Genomic DNA, 25721 nt, shown 5'->3' with positions numbered 1-25721 from the left:
TGTTAGACAACCACAAAATTGTTTTTATAATTTTAAAGCTACTGTAGCAAACTTATTTTTGTGAATTGGTTCGCTTGAAAATATTTTTACTGAAATAAATGCCACTTGGTATGGCATTCTGTTAAATAAAACAAAGACATTTATACATTTTAAAGCTTTGGTAAGCGTTCAAGTACTTTTTGGGACCACATCAAATAACTTTATAAGCATGTTCTTCAAATAATCTATGAGTAAAACTGCAATGTAATTTATGTTTTTATGATTCTTATCCTCAGTAACAAGGCTATTAATCACAAGATATGATGAAAGCATGGAGTAAGATCTATGTGCCTAGTCATATGACAGTTTATCGTTGCAAACCTGAATTTCAACCTTGGCTATGCTTCAATTCAAGTGTGCTGTTCTTCATGTTATGTCTAGACAAATTCAGTGCTATCTATGATGTTCTTGAATTTCTGCACGTGTTTAAGATGTACAGAACATGTACCTCACAGAACAGTGAATCAATCAATTCATGTTTTCTTCTTCCATGGAACACAAAAGGAGATTTATTTTTAATAGTCCAAGCTACATTGAAAGGCATTTGATAGATCTGTGTGATGAACAAAAAGTATTGTAATTTTAATCATGCAAAAAGAAATTGCATTTATGCTGCCTTTTTGGAACTTGAAAGTTTGGACCCCATTGATTTGCATTGTATGGATATACAGTATTTACACCATATCTCCATCAAAATATCTTCGTTTGTGTTCCACGGGAGAAAGAAAGTCATATGAGTTTGAGACGGCATAAGGGTGAATAAATGAGAGAATTATAATTTTTTGGGTGAACTATTCCTTTAAGGTGTTTGCAGACCTGTAGTTTGCTTGATTTGTTTCAAAACAGGATTTTTTTTATTTATTTATTTATTTTTTTTTACAATGTTGCATTTACTAATAATTTTCAAAAGATAACATTTCAAATGGACCGAAATTTTGGAGCAAACTGTCCCATCATTGGTCAAAAAATGTTTGTGCTGTTTATGTTCTGGGGGTTCGAGTTGGAATATGGAAAACAATATTGCCATTTACCTGTTTCAGAGAAAAGTAATTAAAAAGCATTTTCAGAGGAAGAGGTGTATTGTGATTATGAATCAGTTATGCTCATGGTTAACATAAGGATATTGGTTGGTTCTTTGGTCTGCTGGGTTCTCACCACAACCAAAATGTATCAGGGTGTAATCAGGCCATCCAATTGTTTTGGTGCAGATCTGAGTGTGGTTGCTATGTTCATACAGTATATGCCTAAATAATCCGAATTAAGGGAGAAAATGCACCAGGTTTATTGGTGGTTATAATCACAAGCTATGAAAAAGCAAACTCACTGCATTGTCGTTGTTCTTTCCTGAGAGTATGGCCCTGGCCTTGGCTTTGGTCAGGGGGAAGTACTTCAGATAGGATTCATACAGATGCCGGGCCAGGGCCCTGAAATCGGCCGACTCTGGGTGGATGTGATCTATGTCAGTGGAGAACTCTGCCAAGAGCTTTTCTTTCTCGGCTTGGGGCATCCGACCAAAACGAATGGCTGGGAACAAAACAAACAAATAGACAGTCAAAAAAAAAAAAAAAAAAAAAAAAAAAAACTAAACAAATCCCAGATCCAACATGTCTTTGCTAACGTTTTGGGTCTGTAGGGATATGAGTGGGAGTCAGAGACAGGGAGTTTGTTTTCAGTGTTTTGGTATGCTAGCACAGGTCGTTATGACCGTTTTGAAGATTCTTTAATGTTTTTATTCTGACATTAATGTTCATAATTAAGTGTATTACATCCTAGTTTCACTGAACATGAGTTTTATCCCAAACGAAGAAGAACATTTTAATCCAAAATTTTCAAATACATTTATATTCACCCAATGCTTAATATTGGTTGGAGAAATTCAGTGTGTTGATATACTGTAAATTAAGCTCATTTTAAGTATTATATGATTGTTAAAACCTAATCAAATTTCTATATTTTTAAGGGAAAGCTTAAAATTCAAGATACTGTAACTTGGAATGCATGTGACACAATGATGTTTTCACTGCTGCATTGCATGAGATTGTATGTAGCTGCACCTCTAGTAATCTTGACATATTTCTTTACACTTATCTGTCACTACTCAGATACACAGTGACACTCCCTGTTTCTATATGTAATAATTACCTAAAGAATGGGAACACGTGACTCCTATAGTTTACAATGTACAATATAAAGCCACAATGCCCACATGCAATCAAAAATGCAACTTTGATCATTAAGCAATTGGTTTTCTTTTTTAATTTTGGGGCTTCTGTTATTTTATTGAGAGAGAAAGCAGAGAGCCCAGAGGAAAATTGTATTGCAAAGAGGCTGCTCTTTCAAAGCTCCGAAGACTTAATCTTGAATATAATTCCAAGGTAACTGTAATGGATTTTAAACTGATTAGAAATCTGAAGTTTTGCTGATATTACTTACTACTGATCTAACTGAAACAATGAAGTGTGTAATTATAGTCAACTATAAGTAAGCCATTTATTGCCCCAAAAAGTGTAACACTGTGGCTGTGTGGCACTATTAAAACATTGCTCTGTTCGCTTGAGCATCTTGACCAGCCCGACACAGTAACATTGGCTCAATCAAAGGCTTGAGTTTTGAGGGGGAATATCTACAGTATGTCCAACCAATAGCAGACAGGGGAAGTGTTCGGAAACTCTTTTTAAAAATGTTTGCCTTTTTGTTTGTTCTTTGTCATAAATAATGAACATTTTTTTCATTATTTTTGCCATTTCATTTGGTGCTGCCATTGGTGCAGAAATTACACACTTCACCTTTAAGAAATGTTTTAAAATGGATAATACATATTTAATATGATTATATAAATGATATTATTGATATACTGTAAATAAATACTCATTATATTATTGAAGCATGGACGATGAGATGTAATGATGTTTTATTATGATGCCTTCACAAGTCTGACAAGTTTATACAACTTCTAATGCTACAATACCATCTAATACCAAAGTAATCTGTGCATTGTAATGTCAATTTTGTGAAACTCATAACTATTTCCGTTGAATCTAGGACGGGCGATGTGATCAAAGGCAAGAGAAACAAGGACAAACCCAACTGTAAACCCATCAAACCATCTCACGCATTTAGATCTAATGTTACCCTAAATGTGAACTGGAAGATTTCAATTATTGCTAAAATGTTTTTTTTATTGTGTTCTGATAAACTTTGGGCAGGTTTTCAGGCCAGTTAGACAGGAAATATGAAAAACTACCGTGAAGACATTTCATATAAAAATCTAAATTGTAAAGTTAAAGGAATAGTTCACCCAAAATGAAAATTCTGTCATGATTTACTGACTTTGTTGTTTCATGTCTTTATAACTTTCTTTCTTCTGTGAAAAACAAATTTTAAACAAGTTTTAAAGAATGTTCCTGCCGCTCTTTTTCATGTAATGAAAGTGAATGGGAACTGGGGCTATCAAGCTCCAAAATGATCATTAAAGTAATTTAAAGTATCATACAGTTAGTCCATACAACTTAACTGATTGGATCAGACCGATATTTAGGTCATTATTCACAGAAAAGCTTCAATTACAAAAGTGGTACGTCAACTTGATGCCAAACGCCATTAATTCTCATGTGTCTCATGACCAAATGTCTCTAAATGGCATTATATTCAGAGCAGAAGTGGAGGGGAAGATTTTCAGTCAATATCTGTGGTGCTTTGTTGTCATTTTGGAGCTTGACAGACCAGAATTATATTATTTTGATATCCACAACAGAAAGAAAGTCATACAGAGTTTAGAACAACACGAGGGTGAGTAAATAAAGACGGACTTTTCATTTTTGGATTAACTAACTCTTTGATTCTATGTGTAAATGCTTATGCATGAAAACTTTTTGAAAACTTTTGATCAGGATTTTCCCTTGTCTGATTTTATTATTTGACTTTGGAGGTTGGAAAGAGTTTGTAAAGGTGACGTCTTAAGTTTTTAACCCACACTGTTTTTGAGCCAGAATGTCAGAAGTTATCTAATATTTCTTAATGGTAAACGGTGTCTTTCATGTATGTGCCCAGACATGCTTCAGAACAATTTGATTAAATGACGTGTACATAACTTTTTTGTAAACCAGCGCATGTCTAACCACTTTTTGTACTGCTGTACGGCTTGGCCAGATGCCAGTGAGAGTGACACAGCATGTTTGTGGCAGCCAGTCCAGGCTTTCATGAATCATTGATAAAAGAGACAGGCAGACAAATCCCAGCCAGATTTCAACCAACCACTACAATGCGTGAAGAAAGAGAGAGAGAGAGAGAAAGGGGAGGAGGGAAAACAGAGCAACCCAATTGGAAGCCATCAAGCTGATAAAGATAAACTTGAATGACCCCACTGCACACACCAAACACCTGCGATCAATTTCAACAGTCTCAAACTCTGTTAAACACAGAGTAATTCAAGAGCTTGACAGCTGTGTAAGAGCCTTTAGGAAACTAATTAGTTAGAAATGGTTTGCTGTGAATTAACTGGAAATATAGAAAATATAATAAAGAAAAAACATAAAAGTGAAAAACAAAAAAGTATAAATACAAGTAATATATTACTATATACAAGGACCAATGAGGTTTGAAGTTATTGACGTGGTCGGCATATTTGATTTGCCCTCTGTAACCAGGAGCTGATCGATGATTTTATTTAATTTGAGAGTGAATAACGACTTACATTTCAGACTGTTCATTATACAATGTGATCGTAGACCTATGTCTTCAGAAGACATGGAATATGAGGCACGAGTCGCATGGACTACTTTTATGACACATTTGGGTGCTTTTTTAATCTTTAAAGGGAGTATGAAAGTCATATGGGTTTGAAACAACATGAGGATGAGTAAATAATGATAGAATTTGTTGTTGGGTGAACTATTCCTTTAAATTTGGTTTAAAGTTATTTTAAACAGTATTTTGCCTCATTTTGCGAGACTACATGGAATATTTGTACTTCATCACAGCACCATTTAAAATGTTCTAGTAAAGGCAAAAAGGTGATTAAATGGTAATAACCTTAAAGGGGTAGTTCACCCAAAAATTGTAATTCTCTCATCATTTACTCGACCTAATGCCATCCCAGATGGGTATGACTTTCTTTTGTCTGCTGAACACAAATGCAGATTTTTAGAAGAATATTTCAGCTTTGTAGGTCCTCACAATGTAAGTGAATGGGTACAAAAATGTAAAAGCTACAAAAAGCAACTGAAAGGCAGCATAAAAGCAATCCATTAGACTCCAGTGGTTAAATCTATATCTTCAGAAGTTATATAATAGGTGGAGGTGAGAAACAGATAAATATTTAAATCAGTTTAAATATTTAAATGATCCTTCCTGCCCAGTAGGTGACGATGTGCACAAAGAATGTGAATAGCAAAAAAAAAAAAAAAAAGATGTAGAAAGTGAAAGTGGAGATTTATAGTAAGAAATTACTTAAATATTGATCTGTTTCTCACCCACACCTATCATATCACTTCTGATGACAAATTTAACCACTGGAGTCTTATGGATTACTTTTATGCCGCCTTTATGTCCTTTAGGAGCTTCAAAATTTTGGTACTCATTCACTTGCAGATATTCTTCTAAAAATCTTAATTTGTGTTCAGCAGAAGAAAGAAAGTTATACACATCTTGGATGACATGAGGGTGAGTAAATGATGAGAGAATTTTTATTTTTGGGTGAACTAACCTTTTAAAAGAAATGGTGACCAGCCACAGCATCTAACATATACACTTTCCTTTATTCAGTTATACACATTTTAACCTAAAATCTTTAAGTTTGTACAATTAGTCCAGGGACACATTAAAAGTATCTTTTTTATGAACTGCCCTCACATAGTGTGCAACTGTGATGTTGAGATGATGGTAATGAAATGCGGTGTTCCACGCCAAGGTGTTTTAACAAGGACTAATGTGGTTGCAGGGTTGCAAGTAAGGTGTCACTCTGTGTGGGAAGTTGTTTTAAACCCTGAGGCAGCACACACACAAACACACACACGCATACACAAAGGATCTGTGCACGTTCTGACAGAAATGCCACATATGTTGCAGCAGGAGACCACACAAAGGAAACAACAAGGCATACGAGGCTATGCGCACTTGCCTCAGGAGGCGTAGAGTTAAGAAGAGTTTGCCTTGAGTGGTTCAAACAGAAACCAGTTCTGTGAAACGCTTGGGCCTTTCTCATGAGTTCATTTTCAGACTGATCTGTGTGCAGCGGCATCTCACCATTGTGTGACATGCCAACCATCAGGCACTTCTGAAAACGGCAGTACTGGCACTTGTTGCGACTCTTCTTGTGGATGCGGCAGTGCAGGTCGCAGTGGTCATAGACAAGCTTCAACCGAATGGTTCGACGGAAGAATCCCTGCCAAAATAAAACAAAAAAAGAGGAATGTTGTTAGGAAGGAAGGGGAATAGGCTTTTTCCTGATGCCTTGTTAGAATTCTTTAAAAACATATCTGATCTATTCAGCTCATTGTCAAGGATCACAATACCAGTTCCTATAGACCAGCCTTCTGAACTCATAACAGCTCCCATATCAGTCAGTTTGACACTAATAGTACAACACTGCCTTTTGTTTTTCAGGTGATCTTCTAATAGGTTAAAAAAAAATAGTTAGTTAACCTAAAAATTTGTGTGGTTATATCTAAACTGCCACAGCTGGTTTTACTCAAATCAATCTGACTACGCCAAAGGTCCTTAAAGGTGAAGTGTGTATTTTTTCCTATGGTAAAATTCTTTCTTTTATCCCAGCTAAATGTGGATAGGCTACTGTACGTAAGCCACTGGTATGTTGATTTCCCCAAAAAGTGTCAACTTTGTGGCTCTGTGGTGACATTGCTCTGTTTGTTCAGTCCGACATAGCAATATTAGCTCAACCAATAGCGTGAATTTTGGGAATTCAGTTTTACGGACCAATGGCAGATGGGGGTAGTGTTCAGGAACAGTCATAATTTTGGCAATTGCTTTACCTTAAAATTCTACAGTTTATGGAATTAATTGAAATAATGCTTATGTTTCAGAAAATTCCAAATTAACTGGTTTTATTGAAGCTAAACATATACTATATTTGTGTGTGTATATATATATATATATATATATATATATATATATATATATATATATATATATATATATATATATATAAAAACTCAGCAAAAAAAGAAATGTCCTCTCACTTTAAACTGCTTTTATTTTCAGAAAATGTAATGTGTAAATATTTGTATGAACATAAAAAGATTCAACATCTAAGACATAAACTGAACAAGTTTCACAGACATGTGACTGTCAGAAATGGAATAATGTGTCCCTGAAAAAGGGGGGGTGGGGGTCAAAATCAAAAGTAACAGTCAGTATCTGGTGTGGCCACCAGCTGCATTAAGTACTGCAGTGCATCTCCTCCTCATGGACTGCACCAGATTTGCCAGTTCTTGCTGTGAGATGTTACCCCACTCTTCCACCAAGGCACTTGCAAGTTCCCGGACATATCTGGGGGGAATGGCCCTAGCCCTCACCCTCCGATCCAACACGTCCCAGACGTGCTCAGTGGGATTGAGATCCGGGCTCTTCGCTGTCCATGGCAGAACACTGACATTCCTGTCTTGCAGGAAATCACACACAGAACGAGCAGTATGGCTGGTGGCATTGTCATGCTGGAGGGTCATGTCAGGATGAGCCACGTGAGGGAAGAGGATGTCTTCCCTGTAACACACAGCACTGAGATTGCCTGCAATGACAACAAGCTCAGTCCGATGATGCTGTGACACACCGCCCCAGACCATGACAGACCCTCCACCTCCAAATCGATCCCGCTCCAGAGTACAGGCCTCGGTGTAACGCTCATTCTTTCGACGATAAACACAAGTCTGACCATCACCCCTGGTGAGACAAAACCACAACTCGTCAGTGAAGAGCACTTTTTGCCAGTCCTGTCTGGTCCAGTGAAGGTGGGTTTGTGCCCATAGGCGACGTTGTTGCCGGTGATGTCTGGTAAGGACCTGCCGTACAACAGGCATACAAGCCCTCAGTCCAGCCTCTCTCAGCCTATTGTGGACAGTCTGAGCACTGATGGAGGGATTGTGTGTTCCAGGAGTTACTTGGGCAGTTGTTGTTGCCCTCCTGTACCTGTCCTGCAGGTGTGATATTCGGATGTACCGATCCTGTGCAGGTGTTGTTACACGTGATCTGCCACTGCGAGGATGATCAGCTGTCCTTCCTGTCTCCCTGTAGAGCTGTTTTAGGCGTCTCACAGTACGGACATTGCAATTTATTGCCCTGGCCACATCTGCAGTCCTCATGCCTCCATGCAGCATGCCTAAGGCACGTTCACGCAGATGAGCAGGGACCCTGGGCATCATTCTTTTGGTGTTTTTCAGAGTCAGTAGAAAGGTCTCTTTAGTGCCCTAAGTTTTTATAACTGTGACCTTAATTGCCTACTGTCTGTAAGCTGTTAGTGTCTTAACAACCATTCCACAGGTGCATGTTCATTAATTGTTTATGGTTCATTGAACAAGCATGGAAAACATTGTTTAAACCCTTTACAATAAAGATCTAAGTTATTTGGATTTTTACAAAATTATCTTTAAAATACAGTGTCCTGAGTTTATATATATATATATATATATATATATATATATATATATATATATATATATATATATATATATATATATAAGTCATTATATATAATGAATCAACCTACATTAGGTTAGACAAAAGTTTTAATAAATAGCTCTTGGAGTAACAAATGCACACTTTTTATTTTATGCTGAGTTTTTGAAGTACTTGCATTGCAAGAAATATAGATATTGTATAATACATACAGTATTACTAAATGAAAACAAAAGATACTCTGCTCTACCTCTGTGTAAATTTGTGCCTTAAAAGTTAGGCTTTAATCCAAAAAGCAAACCACAGGCCCTTTTAGAGATTACTTACAACATGCCAATTGAGTCATTACGCACCCAAAGAGTTCTCATGATAAGCAAGCATTTATCTTAATAATACATCATTAGGCCAGTTGAGTACTGCCTGCTTTGGACTTTGGCCAGAATTTTTTTTTTGTTTGTCTTTGATTTGACATGAGGTTATTAATAAGCGTAATCAAGAATCACTGGCGCAAATATTGTAGAAACCCACACGGTTAGACCCCATAAAACATGAACTAATATGCTTCTAAATAATGCTAAAAAAAAAAAACATACCCCAAAAGATTTCCATCAGGGCAGATTTTAAGCATGTCCATTAAGTGGGTTTAAAGTGGAAACAATACAAGGTGTAAAAAGACATTGACCAAATCTATTTTTGGTACATTTTCAGATACTTATATAGAGAAACATGCACACAGGAAAGAGCCTTTTAAAAGAGGATGTTTTTCATACATTTACTCTACCTCTTGATTTTAAATTTAGAAACATCAGAAGCCAATGATATAAATAGTAAGGTGCAACACCGTGGCTTTGTATTATCAAACAATAAATTGGCTGAACCCATTTTTAAGTATTCTTCACATTGTTAAGTGATGGGCTAGCGGAACAAGACCTGCATTTAGCCAATTTCTCTTACGGACAGAATGCGGTTGTACCAATTTTAGCTAAAGTACAGTATTAAAGAACATTCCAAATTTAGCATGTTCCGAATGGTGATTTTCAGACAATTAGCCTACACATACAAAAGTTCTAGTGGAGTCCTTTTTTTCACAGAATGCAACATATCGACCAGGTATGTGGTTAGCCACAACATTTGCATATTTTAATGGATCATCCTGTTACAAATTCTTCACATCAACGCTCTTTATAAGTGATCAATGTATATTATACTCACTTTTGAAAGATATGGAGTATACCATTCATAAATATGTACATCACAAGTTTTTGTAAGATGTACCATTAAAACCACATATCTTTTGGGTATGTGGGAGTTATGTGCACTTGAGATGTCTGGGTCACCCACTCACATGATTATTCTTATTCAGACATATCTTTCTGCCAAAACATATTTCTGCCACAGTGGAAACTTGCCGAGGGTTTCGCGGTTGAAGTGTCAGACAGGTTTAGGTGCTTCAGGCATGGCAGGGTAATTTCTGACCTCATCTGCATGTCTGAGAATTAATTAGTGGTTCAATGTTCTAAATGTATCATTAGAGTGACTGGAAGAGCTTTGGTTGTTCAGGGCATCAACATATACAAATGTTCAAAGCTCTTCGGTATTAAATGTGCTGTTGCGTGTGTGGGTGGTGTGGTATGATGGTTAAAGATCTGAGATGGAAAGCAAAATAAAGTGAGTTTGAACCCCGCATGGTGCAATCCACAAGCTATCACCATTGTGCCCTTGATTAAGACACTAAACCTCAGGTTGCTCCAGGAGGATTGTCTTTGGATAAATATGTCAAATGTCAGTTAGGGCTGTCAATTTAATGCTTTAATTTAGTTAAATTAATTCAAAAAAATTAACACATTTAATGATGTCTCCAGACCTGTACTCTACGTAAATTCTGTAATAGGGAATTTTCCTACCATCGTAGCTATTCAAGTTTGAAGTACCACCTAAATGCAAAGCCTACAGTACATTATTTGCAGTTATTTTGGTTAATTAATCAGCATATCTTGTAATTAATTCAATAATTTTTTAATCAATTGACGGCCTTAATTTCAGTACCTATTAGCATAACTGACTTTTACACATCTCTTGCATTTCTAACTAATCTCTTTCATGTAAATCTGACTTTTGGTCCTAACCAGCCATGAATGACGAGACATGAGCGACAGGACATTTTTTCAGTTGTTTGGTTTCTATTTCTGTTGCACCACACTGGGTAGCCCCACCCACAGTGAAATATATTTGATCCAAATTTTCCCGCTCCACATAACATAAACATCAAACATGTACTGATTGGATGCATTTGTGTAACATCACATGATGAGTTGCTCCAAAATCTATATCCTGATATCACTGTAAATAAAAAAAAAAAATAATTGACTCAACTTAAGCTTAATTTTTTACTATTCTTACCAGTTTTATTTAAGTTACCGTTACTCTCTACTCTCTACTCTCTAAAGTTTTCATTAATAATAAAAACAAAAATTAAGTGGTTCTAATAAAACAGTACTTGAAATGTCACATTTTGGGATCATAAATCAAATATATACTTTCTTTAAACTTTGGCTTCGAGTACTACTAACTCAAAATTATCAAGTTTGGAATACCCATAAGTCCTTGCGCTTGAATAAATTATGTACGTTTGGTCAAAACAAGGAAACTTACTGTATGTAGATAAATAATAATTTTTATTTTAAAATGTATATAGTTTTAACTCTGAAGTTTTTGTTTTATTGTAGCTGGTTGATGATTTGTGTGAAGTCACCATTAGGGTGATTAGTGTTAGCTCTGGTGAACTTGGAGTCTGTTAAACTTAAGTAATTTTTCTCTGCTTAATTGTACTTTACTAAAGTGCAGATTTATGTGCACCAAGAAGTACTGAGGAGAATCCAATGTGCCCCATGGCTAACCGAGGTTCCAGTCATACGTTCCCTTATACTGTATAAGACGTGGTATAACTCCATTTAAATAATTAAATAAAAACAATGATACTTTAATCACAGATGAGTAAAGTTTACTTGTAGCTAGTTAACTTTACTTGAAATAGTGAAGTTCAGTTAACTTGAGCCAAATAAGTATGTTTACTTAGAAAAAGCATGTAAACCGATTGCTTTAAAAAAATCAACGGTCAACTAATTCGATTTTACAGTGTATTATTAATTGTTTCAAGAGTATGATCCATCAAAATGAACACTGTCTTATTTATTTATTTGTTACAAAGATACATTTTTTCATACATGTACCAAACAGGGCCTACAGTAACAGCAATTTGAATGGGATTCAGGCACCTAGTGTTTTCTAACACTGAGAGCGGTGATACTCAACGAAGGTGTTTCAAACCATACCTTGCAGCCCTCACAGGCATGAACACCATAATGGAAGCCAGAGGCCTTGTCTCCGCACACACGGCACTCGATATTTAACACTGAGGTGGATGGGTCTTCATGAGGTTTGGAAAATGACAAGCTGTTCTCTGCAAACTGTGGAGGAGACTCGGGTTCAAGTTTGATAGAATCTGAAAACAGATCAAATGAAGCAGGTTTAGAAGGAGAGTTCAACCAAAAAACTAAAACTAAAATACAGCTATTTATTTGTTAATTCTATATATTACACTAAAAATAAATGATTAATTACATGAAAAGCCTGTCCTACTGGAAAGATATTACTTAAGTTTTTACCATATGAATATTTCTGACAAAGCTCCTTTAAATCAGTGGTTCTCAACTGGTTTTACTTCAGGACCAAGACTGGATGTCAACAACCCAACACAGTACTAAATTGTTTATTGTACATAACGTAAGGAAAATGTCCTTCAAACACTGATACATTGTAATCAAACATTGATATTTATTGACATTTACAACAATATGCAAAATTATTAACATAATATATTTTAAGGAATAGTTCACCCAAAAATGAATATTCTCTCATCATTTACTCACTCTCATGCCATCCCAGATGTGTATGACTTTCTTTCGTCTGAACAAAGATTTTTAGAAGAATATTTAAGCTCTACAGGTCCATACAATGCAAGTGAATGGTGTGCAGATTTTTGAAGGTCCAAAAAGCAAATAAAATCAGCATAAAAGTAATCCATATGACTCCAGTGGTTAAATACATATCTTCAGAAGCGATATGATAGGTGTGGTGAGAAACAGATCATTATTTAAATGCTTTTTTAATATAAATTCTCCTCCCTGCCCAGTTGGTGGCGATATGCACAAATAATGTGATTCATCAAAAACAAAAGAAGAAGAACTCTTGGAGAGAAGAGATTTTTATGGATTTATAGTAAAAAAAAAGGACTTCAGTATTGATCTGTTTCTCACCCACACCTATCATATCACTTGTGAAGACATGCATTTAACCAGTGGAGTCATATGGATTACTTTTATGCTGCCTTTATGTTTTTTAAGCTTAAAAGATTTTGACCCTGTTGACTTGCATTGTAATTACCTACAGAGCTGAGATATTATTATAAAAATCTTCATTTGTGTTCAGCAGAAGAAAGAAAGTCATGCACATCTGGGATGGCATTAGGGTGAGTAAATGAGAGAATTTTCATTTTTGATTAAACTATCCCTTTAAATTCAGTGGTTTCATGTTCTCAGTAGCTAAAAATGCACAGAATAAAACATGTTGTGGTCAGCACAAACCATGTTCTTAGCAAGAGAACCCATTTTTAACATAGCCTGGGTCATATTTTCTTTTACCTTGCATAGACTTTTTCATGGTTTTCAAGGGTGCGGGCATGTCATGCAACCTGTCCATGTTGGCATCTGCCTAATTTAGCTAGCGTCAACAAAGTGACTGATGAATTTACTCTGTGGCTCTGCACAGCCTTTTTCCTAACTACTGTATGTATGCGCACATGGTTTGTTGCATTATACTTTTTGCATTGCTTTTTCCCTGTTGTTCCCAGTCAGAACCAACCTATGGCCCATTATTTGGTGGCGACCCACTTGTTGAGAACCACTGCTTTAGATAACCACTCAGGACCTCCACTTCTGTCAAATAAACCTTATTTAAGTACTTATCATACTTTGGGATTCTTGTACACTGTAGTTGCTCTCTTCAGAGTAGCTGCTATCTTGCCCTCTGTAGTTGCCTTCATGGCTTCTATAGTTGCCCTCTTGCCCTTTGTAGTTGCCTTCTAGCCCTCTGTAGTTGCTCTCATAAGCTCTGTAGATGCTCTCTTGTGCCCTGTAGTTCTCTTGCGTTCTGTAGTTGTACATGTGTGTTAGATCCATCATGTGTGGCATCTCGTTCTGTGGTGGGCTCGGTTCATACTCAATGCTGGATATAGTCGCGTAGTCCAGCGTGGAGAAGGGCTTCATGTCCATTGAGTGTGAGCTATCGTCAAGTTCTTCCAGTTCCAGAGCACTCAGACCAAACCCCACGGGCCAGGCAAATGTCTGCGTGTCCACCATATCTGCCAAGAAGAGAACAAACTCTACAATCAGGCCAAAGGTACAACAACACAAGTGAGTTTTCCAGACCATTCTCAACATGTTTTCTCCTACAGTCCATCATATCATGTTTTAGGCTTTATTGTTGCTTTGAGTAAATTTACCAAAATTTTCTTCTTTTTTTCTGGTAGCTTGAAAATGTGCTTCAGGTGACAATCTAAATTTGTTCAAGTGTTTAAAAATATTATTTAAAAGGATAATTCAGAGTATCAGAGTATAAGGAATAATTCGATTAAGATGTTTACATGATTTGGGCCAACCACTTCAATCCCGTTTACATGCTACTTGCCAATACTGTGATTATTAGTTGAGAAATGTGATGTTTTAATGCTTTAAAAAAAATACTACTACAAAAAACATCTTGTTGGAAATATGTATCTTTAAATACAGTTTGGTATAAGGACAATTAGTCAGTTTGTGAGTCTTTTTGAACGATTTATTAAAAGAACCGGTTAATAAGAGTAATGTTCAACTACACTGGAAGTGCTGTCTCATTTGATTCACTAAAAAGAATCGGTTCATAAGAGTAATTTGTTTATCGGATTTCACTGGTTGTTTTACATGAAGCCGAAAAGTAAGTGCAATTTCTTTTTTGCAATGTTTTCAAACCTGTGCTTGATGATCTGCGATTTCGCACTTTGGTCAGAGTGGAAGAAATTCGATTAAAACGTTTACATGCCAGTAGTAAGCGATTAAAATAGTACTCCACATATCTTACTGCGATTATCATTACTCTGATTATAAGCATAATCGCAACATCATAATTGCAATATTCTGTTTACATGAGCAACAGTTTAATCGCAGTATTACCTTAATCGCATTGTAATCGTATCATGAGGGTGCGTGTAAACGTAGCCATTGAAAGTAAGTGGTAAATGAGGCTGTCATTCGGCCTAACATCTTTTGTGCTCCACGAAAGAAAGAAAGTCACACATGTTTGGAACAACATGAAGGCGAATAAATGAGGACAGAATTAGCATTTTTGGATGAACTATACCTTTACATGAATCAATGTAATTACATTAGTTTGTAATTAGTCAGGTCAGGTAGAAATAACTCTTTAAGGTAACAACTGCATTTTCACTTTATACAGTGTGCTGTTAACTAGTTATAAACAACTACATTTACTACAGTTTGATTTAATTTTATTAATTGGTAACACTTTACAATAAGGTTCCATTCGTTAACATTGGTTAAAACATTAGGTATCATGAACAAACAATTAACAATATCTTTTTTTATGTTAGTTATAAAAATAAATGTTTCATTGTTAGTTCATGTTAGTTCATAGCGCATTGACTAATGTTAACATATACATATTCAAACATATAAAATGTAGAACTGTATATTGGAAATTAACATTAACAAAGATTAATAAATGCAGTAAAAGTATTGTTTATTGTTAGTTAATGTTAACTAATGTTGTTAACTAAAGTTAACAAATGGAACCTTATTGTAAAGTGTTACAGATTAGTTTTATACATTAATTTATTATGATTTTACTATAGTAACAATAACTATTTTGGATTCTGTCAGAAAACTTGGTTGCCATGGGAAATGTACAAGGGATATCAACATATTGGTAGTTGACATGAAATACTTTTGGAAAGTTGCCATGCCCCGTGGTGTGACATGCTCTACTCCATCTAAAACTATTTTAAGTTTCTTATAAATATTATGCATTAGTGTGCACTGACCTCATTAACTGAGACACTATATGGTATACTTTTAGAAATAAATTTTAACCATAAATAAAAACAACAACAACAACAAAAAACCTCAGACTATCTATAGAAAATTTTTATATTACTACATGTTCTTTGAATCATTCTAAAAAAGGTGCTGTGTGTGTCCCAGGTATAATGAACATACGTATGTGTAAAAACAATGAATAGCTGATGTCAACTTTTACAATGTGTTAATGCAGACATTTTTTCTAACAAATCAATAAAAATATAGTAACTTTAAAATCTTCTCTCTTCATGACAATGTCTTTTTGCCTGTCCCCACCCATGTGTTTCCAACATATTTGTATGAAAACAAATTAGAGATTAAGGATAAAATAAAGGTTTTTATACATACATATATATATATATATGTATGTATAAAAACCTTTATTTTATCCTTGTTATTTTAATCGATTAATTGAGTATTCGTTCAGCTTAAATATTAACAGTAAAAACACTATTCAACTATTACAATTTGATTTTCCTTTGTGCCTCTGCCTGCCGTGGGCAACACTGAAACTGCTTCTCTTACCTATATCTTGCTGTTATTGTGTTATTTATACTTTTTCTTTATTTATAAATTTTGTTGCCGAACATTTGGCAGACTAACAAAGTAAGAATTTCATTTTACAGTGTAACTTGTTACCCTGCGCACATGACAATAAAAACAAACTTGAAACATGTTAGTTCTTCCAAAAAGAAAATTCTGCCATTATGTAAAGTGAATGTATCGCTTCAGAAGACTTGGAAAGTATGTTTTTTTGTTCATTTTTTAATCTAAATCTCGTTGTTTATGCATAGTGCTTATTTTTTTCATAAGAAAATCAGGTTAAAAAGTTGAAGGTTAAACTTAAATTTCAAGAAATCGATTAATCGTTTTTTATGTGTTAGAGTACTCTACTACAAAATTATTTGAAATGGCCATCCTTAATATATACAGTATATATATATATATATATATATATATATATATATATATATATATATATATATATATACAGGTGCATCTCAATAAATTAGAATGTCGTGGAAAAGTTCATTTATTTCAGTAATTCAACTCAAATTGTGAAACTCGTGTATTAAATAAATTCAATGCACACAGACTGAAGTAGTTTAAGTCTTTGGTTCTTTTAATTGTGATGATTTTGGCTCACATTTAACAAAAACCCACCAATTCACTATCTCAACAAATTAGAATACATCATAAGACCAATAAAAAAAAACATTTTTAGTGAATTGTTGGCCTTCTGAAAAGTATTTTCATTTACTGTATATGTACTCAATACTTGGTAGGGGCTCCTTTTGCTTTAATTACTGCCTCAATTTGGCGTGGCATGGAGGTGATCAGTTTGTGGCACTGCTGAGGTGGTATGGAAGCCCAGGTTTCTTTGACAGTGGCCTTCAGCTCATCTGCATTTTTTGGTCTCTTGTTTCTCATTTTCCTCTTGACAATACCCCATAGATTCTCTATGGGGTTCAGGTCTGGTGAGTTTGCTGGCCAGTCAAGCACACCAACACCATGGTCATTTAACCAACTTTTGGTGCTTTTGGCAGTGTGGGCAGGTGCCAAATCCTGCTGGAAAATGAAATCAGCATCTTTAAAAAGCTGGTCAGCAGAAGGAAGCATGAAGTGCTCCAAAATTTCTTGGTAAACGGGTGAAGTGACATTGGTTTTCAAAAAACACAATGGACCAACACCAGCAGATGACATTGCACCCCAAATCATCACAGACTGTGGAAACTTAACACTGGACTTCAAGCAACTTGGGCTATGAGCTTCTCCACCCTTCCTCCAGACTCTAGGACCTTGGTTTCCAAATGAAATACAAAACTTGCTCTCATCTGAAAAGAGGACTTTGGACCACTGGGCAACAGTCCAGTTCTTCTTCTCCTTAGCCCAGGTAAGACGCCTCTGACGTTGTCTGTGGTTCAGGAGTGGCTTAACAAGAGGAATACGACAACTGTAGCCAAATTCCTTGACACGTCTGTGTGTGGTGGCTCTTGATGCCTTGACCCCAGCCTCAGTCCATTCCTTGTGAAGTTCACCCAAATTCTTGAATCGATTTTGCTTGACAATCCTCATAAGGCTGCGGTTCATTCGGTTGGTTGTGCATCTTTTTCTTCCACACTTTTTCCTTCCACTCAACTTTCTGTTAACATGCTTGGATACAGCACTCTGTGAACAGCCAGCTTCTTTGGCAATGAATGTTTGTGGCTTACCCTCCTTGTGAAGGGTGTCAGTGATTGTCTTCTGGACAACTGTCAGATCAGCAGTCTTCCCCATGATTGTGTAGCCTTGTGAACCAAACTGACAGACCATTTTGAAGGCTCTGGAAACCTTTGCAGGTGTTTTGAGTTGATTAGCTGATTGGCACGTCACCATATTCTAATTTGTTGAGATAGTGAATTGGTGGGTTTTGTTAAATGTGAGCCAAAATCATCACAATTAAAAGAACCAAAGACTTAAACTATTTCAGTCTGTGTGCATTGAATTTATTTAATACACGAGTTTCACAATTTGAGTTGAATTACTGAAATAAATGAACTTTTCCACGACATTCTAATTTATTGAGATGCACCTGTATATATATATATATATATATATATATATGTATATATATATATAAAATTCGTTAAAAAGCAAGTAATCACGCCACCGTAAAAAGGAATTTTCCTACCAATGGAGAGATTCAAGCTTGAAGTACCACAACAATGTTTTTGCAAGTCTCAGTCAGCAGGGGTAGTAAGCGCAGCTCCAGCTGTACAGGAAACACGCAGCTGTATGGACAACAAACCAACAGCTGATCAAAGACAGCAGGATGGAGCAGAGTGCAGGGTTCTCGAGAGATGTTTCAGACTACATTTAACTTGACACAGAGTTCTTCAAACTTACAATTTATTGATAAAGATGCTGAAACCAAGTGAAACGCAATGCAGTCACAGACACACCAAAAGTAACGAACACATATCCATATATTGACTTCTAAAGCCAATTTATTTTAATATCTAATCAATGCTTTACTTGTCTGCCACAATAATGATATGTCTTTGAATGATCTGAATTATTAAAATTATTATATACTATATTTATTTTAATTATTATATATTTAATTGTCTTTATTTGGGATTTTTTCAGCAAACATTGAAATATGTGATTAAGTGTGATTAATTTGACTTATACTCGCCACATCGTCATTAATTTGATTAAAATTTTAATCGATTGACAGCCCTAATAGAAATTAATTGATAACTAGGATATTTGTAGAAATATCAGCATTAAATTCTCTTTCTGAGAAGCCCCTTGAAGTTTCACAAGGCTATCAAATTAAACTGTAAAACTGTCAACCTGTTACATTTCTGAAGGCATAATTATATCCCATCGTATATTTTCATTTATTAATTTAGCTTGAGATGGCACAACGCAATTTATTAACACTTAGACACATTATTTGTCTGATATCATCTTTAAAATCACCTTATCAAATGGGAAATGGAACCCATTTTATAAAATGACCATCACAATAAATTAATCAGATCTAAAGCAACAAATTTGCATCATTGTCTATGATATAATTGCAAACACTGAGCATTGGTAACCACTGATGTAGCATGATATACTCAGGTGCCATTTTAATATATTCCCTCCAAATAATAGCTCTGCTATCAATTTTCATTTTCAAGTTTTTATGGTTTGCTTTCACAATTAAAAACTGTTCAATATTAGTGCTTATCTTTATTTTTATTGAAATCTTTACAGCTGTAGAGACATATTTGAGACTTTCTATGCTCTAGAGGAAGGGGCCGCGACTGTCCATTGTATGTACAGTAGGGCATTGCATTACAGTGTTTGTATAGTCCCCTGGTAGTAAAGGCGATGTTTAGAGAACGCTTTAAGCAGAGCAGTAATTCTATGTGATCATCATTATGACATCATTATGAAACCCGAGAGATCTCCAAATGCTTTTTTTATTTTAACACGTACAGTTGAAGTCAGAAGTTTACATACAACTTAACAGCCAAATACATTTAAACGCAGTTTTTCCCAATTCCTGACATTTAATCGTAGAAAACATTCCCTGTTTTAGGTTAGTTAGGATCACTACTTTATTTAAAGAATTTAAAATGTCAGAATAATAGTAGAGAGAATTATTTATTTCTGCTTTTATTTCTTTCATCACATTCCCAGTGGGTCAGAAGTTTACATACACTTTGTTAGTATTTGGTAGCATTGCCTTTAAATTGTTTAACTTGGGTCAAACTTTTTTGGGTAGCCTTCCACATGCATCTCACAATAAGTTGCTGGAATTTTGGCCCATTCCTCCGGTGTAACTGAGTCAGGTTTTTAGGCCTCCTTGCTCGCACACACTTTTCTGTTCTGCCCAAACATTTTCTATCAGATTGAGCTCAGGGCTTTGTGATGGCCACTCCAATACCTTGACTTTGTTGTCCTTAAGCCATTTTGCCAAAACTTTGGAGGTATGCTTGGGGTTATTGTCCATTTGGAAAACCCATTTGCAACCGAGCTTTAACTTCATGGCTGATGACTTGAGATGTTGCTTCAATATATCCACATAATTTTCTTCCGCATGATGCCATCTATTTTGTAAAGTGCACCAGTCCCTCCACCCCCACAACATGATGCTGCCACCCCCATCCATGCTTCACGGTTGGGATGATGTTCTTCGGCTTGCAAGCTTCACCCTTATTCCTCCAAACATAACAATGGTCATTATGGCCAAAAGTTCCATTTTTGTTTCATCAGACCAGAGGATATTTTTCCAAAAAGTAAGATCTTTGTCCCCATGTGCACTTGCAAACTGTAGTCTGGCTTTTTTATGGCAGTTTTGGAGCATTGACTTCTTCCTTGCTGAGCAGCCTTTCAGGTTATGTTGATATAGGACTCGTTTTACTGTGGATATAGATACTTGTCTGTTGTTTCTGGGATTGATTTGTACTTTTCGCACCAAACTACGTTCATCTCTAGGAGACAGAATGCATCTCCTTCCTGAGCGGTATGATGGCTGCGTGGTCCCATGGTGTTTATACTTGCGTACTATTGTTTGTACAGATGAACGTGGTACCTTCAGGCATTTGAAAATTGCTCCCAAGGATGAACCAGACTGTGGAGGTCCACAATTTTTTTTTTTCTGAGGTCTTGGCTGATTTCTTTTGATTTTCCCATGATGTCAAGCAAAGAGGCACTGAGTTTGAAGGGAGACCTTAAAATACATCCACAGGTACACCTCGAATTCAGGACACCTCCTATCAGAAGCTAACTGGCTAATTGTCTAAAGGCTTGACATCATTTTCTGGAATTTTCCAAGCTGCTTAAAGGCACAGTTAACTTAATGTATGTAAATGTCTGACCAACTGGAATTGTGATATAGTCAATAAAATGTGAAACAATCTGTCTATAAACAATTGTTGGAAAAATTACTCATGTCATGCACAAAGTAGATGTCCTAAATGACTTGCCAAAACTGTAATTTGCTAATATGAAATCTGTGGAGTGGTTAAAAAATTAGTTTTCATGACTTCAACCTAAGTGCATGTAAACTTCTGACTTCAACTGTACCTGTATGCTCTTTAATAAAATGTTCAGAGAGGCAGACATGCTAAATATAGAACACAAATCCAGAGTGCCATCACCACAGATTGTAGTTGATAATAAACTGAAGTCTATCTCAGTTGACCCATAGATGGGCTCACAAACAGTTGATTTCATTGGCTTTCTCTATATCGACTCTGTACACAGACAACTAGATTTTATATAAGCAAGGACACTGATTGTGTAAACCACAACCACACAGGCAAAATTTTGAAAACTACTTGATTCTCAGTATTATTCAGTTTACCAAAAATAAATATTCTTTCATCCTTTACTCACCCTCATGCATGGAGATAATCTTAGTATTTGGTATGTCCCCCTTTTTCTTTAATAACAGCATGTAATCAAGCTGGCATGAACAAAACCTGATGATCCATGTTGTCCAGCATGATTTGATCTTGTGTGCTTAAATAGAAGGAAATCTGACATACATATATATATATATTTTGTATGTTTTTCATTTTATGACTTAGTTTTATTTTTTAAATCCACTATGTCTAGGTCATTATCAAATCTAAGCAAATTCATGACACTGACCATGATAACTCATTTGTACCAAAGGTCAGATTTCCTTGCTTCCATTAAAGCACACAAGATGCTCTTTGGAAAATTCTCAAATCATGCTGGATAGCATGGATCATCAGGTTTTACACAAACTTCCATGTCAGAAGCCCATGCCAGCTCAGGTGCATGTGGTCATTAAAGGAAGAAGGACACATACCAAATACAAAGATAATTTCCGAAATTCATGTAAATGTTCAACCTTTTACTTAAATTTTGCAATATTTAAATATTTTCAATAGTAGACTCAGATTATTACACCACTGTATTTTAATAATAGTGGAATGGGTCCCAATGACTTTCCAAAATACCAACAGGTTTGACACATCCTTAATGTCACTGGCTAAGTTCTTCTCCTCTGATTGGTATCTAAATAGAATGTAAATAAATAAATGTAAATGCCCCAAAAATTACCTTCACTACCAATTGTCTTTTGTCAGTTGGGCAAACAGCTTTTCTAGGTATGGTGATATGTAGAAGTGTCTATTCTTAGTAAAGACAATGTTTCCATTCATAACATGCCCATTTTGAAATGTAGTAAACATCTTGGACATTTGCTCTAGTTGGCGAATGATATCATAGCATTGTCAAAAATTGTGTTTAGTGAGACAAACTCCTACTCCTGTGAGTCAAGTGGTTGAAAACCTAGACTCAAGTTTTGATTGAAACCACAAGCCCATCGAAATATAAGGTCAAACCTAAAAAAAAAAAAACACAGTTCATGGTTGTATTGTACACCATTGTGTTGATTTCTGCCTATCAAGGTTTTTGATTTACGGTGTTCATATACAGTGGGGGTTCAAAAGTCTGAGTCCACATTGAAAATCTGGGATTCAAAATCTAATTTTAATGTGGAAATATACAGAAAGTTTTAGAATTTTGAAACTTTTAAAACAAAGAAATGTTATGATGTAAAATGAATGCGAAATATTTAAGATTCTGCATTATTTCCAGGCCACTTATCAAATGTAAGCAAATGTGTGATATTGACCATGTTAAAGGGATAGATCACCCAAAAATGAAAATTGTCTCATCACTTACTCACTCTTGCCATCCCAGATGTGTATGACATTCTTTCTTCCGCTGAGAAGAATATCTCAGCTCTGTAGGTCCTTACAATGCAAGTCAATGGTGGCCAGAACTTTGAAGGTCCAAAAAGCACATAAAGACAGCATAAAAGTAATCCATACAACCCAGTGGTTAAATCCAAATCTTCAGAAGTCATATGATAGGTTTGGGTGAGCAACAGATCAATATTTCTAAGTCTTATTTTACTGTAAATTCTCATCCTTGCCCAGTATGTGGCACAAAGAATGTGAATACCCAAAAAGAAAAGAAGAATATGAAAGTGAAAGTGTAGATTTATAGTAAAATAAGACTTAAATATTTATCTGTTTTTCACCCATACCTATCATATTGCTTCAGAAGATATGTATTTAACCACAGGAGTCATATGGATTACTTTAATGCTGCATTTATATGCTTTTTGGACCTTCAAAGTTCTCTTGCATTGTATGGGTCTACAGAGCTGAATTTTTTTTCTAAATATCTTCATTTGTGTTTAGCAGAAGAAAGAAAGTCATACACATCTGGGATGCCATGATGTTGAGTAAATGATGTACATTTTTGGGTGAACAATCCTGGTTTCCTTGCATATATTGAAGTACACAAGATGCTGTTTGCAAATCATGCTGGATAACATACATCATCAGGTTTTGCACAAACTTCCATGCCAGCTCGAGTGCATGCTACCATTAAAGAAACAGTTCACTCAAAAATGAAAATTCTGTCGACATTTACGCACCTCATGTTGTTCCAAATCCGTCTAATTTTCTTTCGGTGGAACACAAAAGGAGACATTTTCGAAGAAAGAATGTCATACAGGTTTGGAACAACATACAGTAAGGATAAGTAAACGAAGACATGGGTGAACTATCAAAGAGATAGCAAAAGGGGGACATACCAAATGCTAAGAAAATCCAGAAATTAAATGTATAATTTGTAATGACAAAACCCCACTGAACCCCACTGTATGTGCAGCTTATCACCAGCCAGCACTTGTAGATTCTTTTGTTACATAATTCTGCTAAACTATAGGGGACAACGGGGCTCTCAACGGGTCTTATGTTTCATTGGACGAAACTGTTTGCGCAAACATGACGTGAGAATAGAACATTACAAAACATGACAAATTGTCAAAGTTAATGCCCTGTATTTGAACAAAAGACAACAAATACCACGTGGACCAACCCTTAATGGACAGTTTTTTAGCTTTGCGTCGTCCAATCAAGTCTGAGCTTGCAGTGAATGTGGAAGTTAAGATAGACAGCTCAGCTCTAAATGTCAAGTTTAATGACTGCAAACAAAGATTCTGAAAGGCGGACTTGCCCTGCCTGAATCTTTTGCCAACAAAAGCCAAATCACTGAGGTCCCAATATTTCTCATAATTAACGTAAAACTAGATTTTTACATTTTCGGAAGAAATTTGAGTGGTGCTTGCCTGCGCCGCTACAATGCTAGGGTGTTCTAAAGGGTTGCTAAGTCATTACTATGTAGATGCTAGGGTGTTTTGTGTGTGATAGGTGGTTGCTTAGTGGCCCAAGTCAAAAGAGCCCACCCCCAAGTCTCTATTCTGGTCTCTAGATATGGCCCTCCTTAAATGTAAGTCTATGGTTTTTTTTACTGTTTCATCATCTGCCTTGCAAAAATCGCAAGTCTGATCGCTTAGAAAAGTAAGGGACGTGTAACTTCAGGATGAGTTACGAGCCAAAGTTTAATAATACTTAGGGTTGGTTCAAATCCCTAACCCTAATTGATGGACCCCAACAATTTCAATATCAAAGACAGCAGTATTTAAAACATTATTGCTTTAAAACAATTAAAACTAAATGGAATGACCTACAGAAGACCTATTTAGCTCCAAAATAAGTGTTATATTTAAGTGTTACAGTGTGGTGCCCACATACAGAGGGGTGATTGCATAGATCTGCTGTTGAAAACTTCCCTGTTAATGTGAGAAAGGCAAACAAAAAAGGCACACAGTCTGTTATGTGAAATCCTTTCCACAGGGACACTATTGCAACAGGACCATGATGTTTTCCACTGATATTTCTTAAGAATGTCTCATAAACGCAAAAAATTTCACATGAATCAGAATCTCTTAAAGATTCCAATTGAAAAGATTAAACACTATCTCATTCTTTTTTATTACTAGTTTTGAAATTTAAAACAGCACAATTGGAAGTTTGAGAGTTATGTAGTGACCAAAAATGTCAAACAAATTGTTCTTTTTCAAAGTAGCTGCCTTTGTTTATATTACAGCTCTGCACACTCTGATTCAGTATCTGGTCATCCATTAAAAAACTTTTTTTGCTTTGTAAAAGAATATTATTTAGGCACAATTAATATTTGTCTACAAAACTAATTTGAAGCATTTAAGAATATGCCTTTAGATCAAAAGGTTTGTAAAATGATCTTCTTACAGTAAAAAAAAAAAAAAAAAAAAAAAAAATGGAAGAAAATTAATTAAAATATCAAAATTCACGTACCAGTTTGTTCATATTTCATATTTCTCTTTCGGGGACGTATGCAATTTTAAAAATGCTTAACACATTAAAAATGCATGTGCTGCACTGGAAAAGGCAATCATTTAAAAACAGAGAAAACGCACAAGCAGAACCTGCTTAACAACATTCACTGGCA

The 25721-nt window shown here is 35.5% G+C and overlaps 1 protein-coding gene across 5 annotated transcripts in view; it reads right to left on the bottom strand.

The window, feature by feature from the left end:
• Positions 1-25721, bottom strand: part of LOC127425947 (peroxisome proliferator-activated receptor gamma-like) — a 40826-nt gene that overhangs the window by 5587 nt on the left and 9518 nt on the right. For 3 of the 5 annotated variants that reach the window (XM_051672305.1, XM_051672304.1, XM_051672306.1), the window contains exons 2-5: positions 13697-14086; positions 12000-12169; positions 6283-6421; positions 1364-1563 (exon numbers count right to left, since the gene is read on the bottom strand). In XM_051672305.1, coding sequence (XP_051528265.1) covers positions 1364-1563; positions 6283-6421; positions 12000-12169; positions 13697-14084 — 897 coding nt within the window. In that variant the 5' untranslated portion in view covers positions 14085-14086. Of the gene's footprint in view, positions 1-1363; positions 1564-6282; positions 6422-11999; positions 12170-13696; positions 14087-18528; positions 18629-25721 lie in introns of all 5 variants that reach the window. The other 2 variants (XM_051672309.1, XM_051672307.1) reach the window with 1 other exon arrangement.

Source organism: Myxocyprinus asiaticus, chromosome 35, assembly GCF_019703515.2.
Source record: "Myxocyprinus asiaticus isolate MX2 ecotype Aquarium Trade chromosome 35, UBuf_Myxa_2, whole genome shotgun sequence".
Lineage (NCBI taxonomy): Eukaryota > Metazoa > Chordata > Actinopteri > Cypriniformes > Catostomidae > Myxocyprinus > Myxocyprinus asiaticus.
Note: the sequence above shows the minus strand (reverse complement) of the source record. Positions and strands in the feature narration are given on the sequence as shown.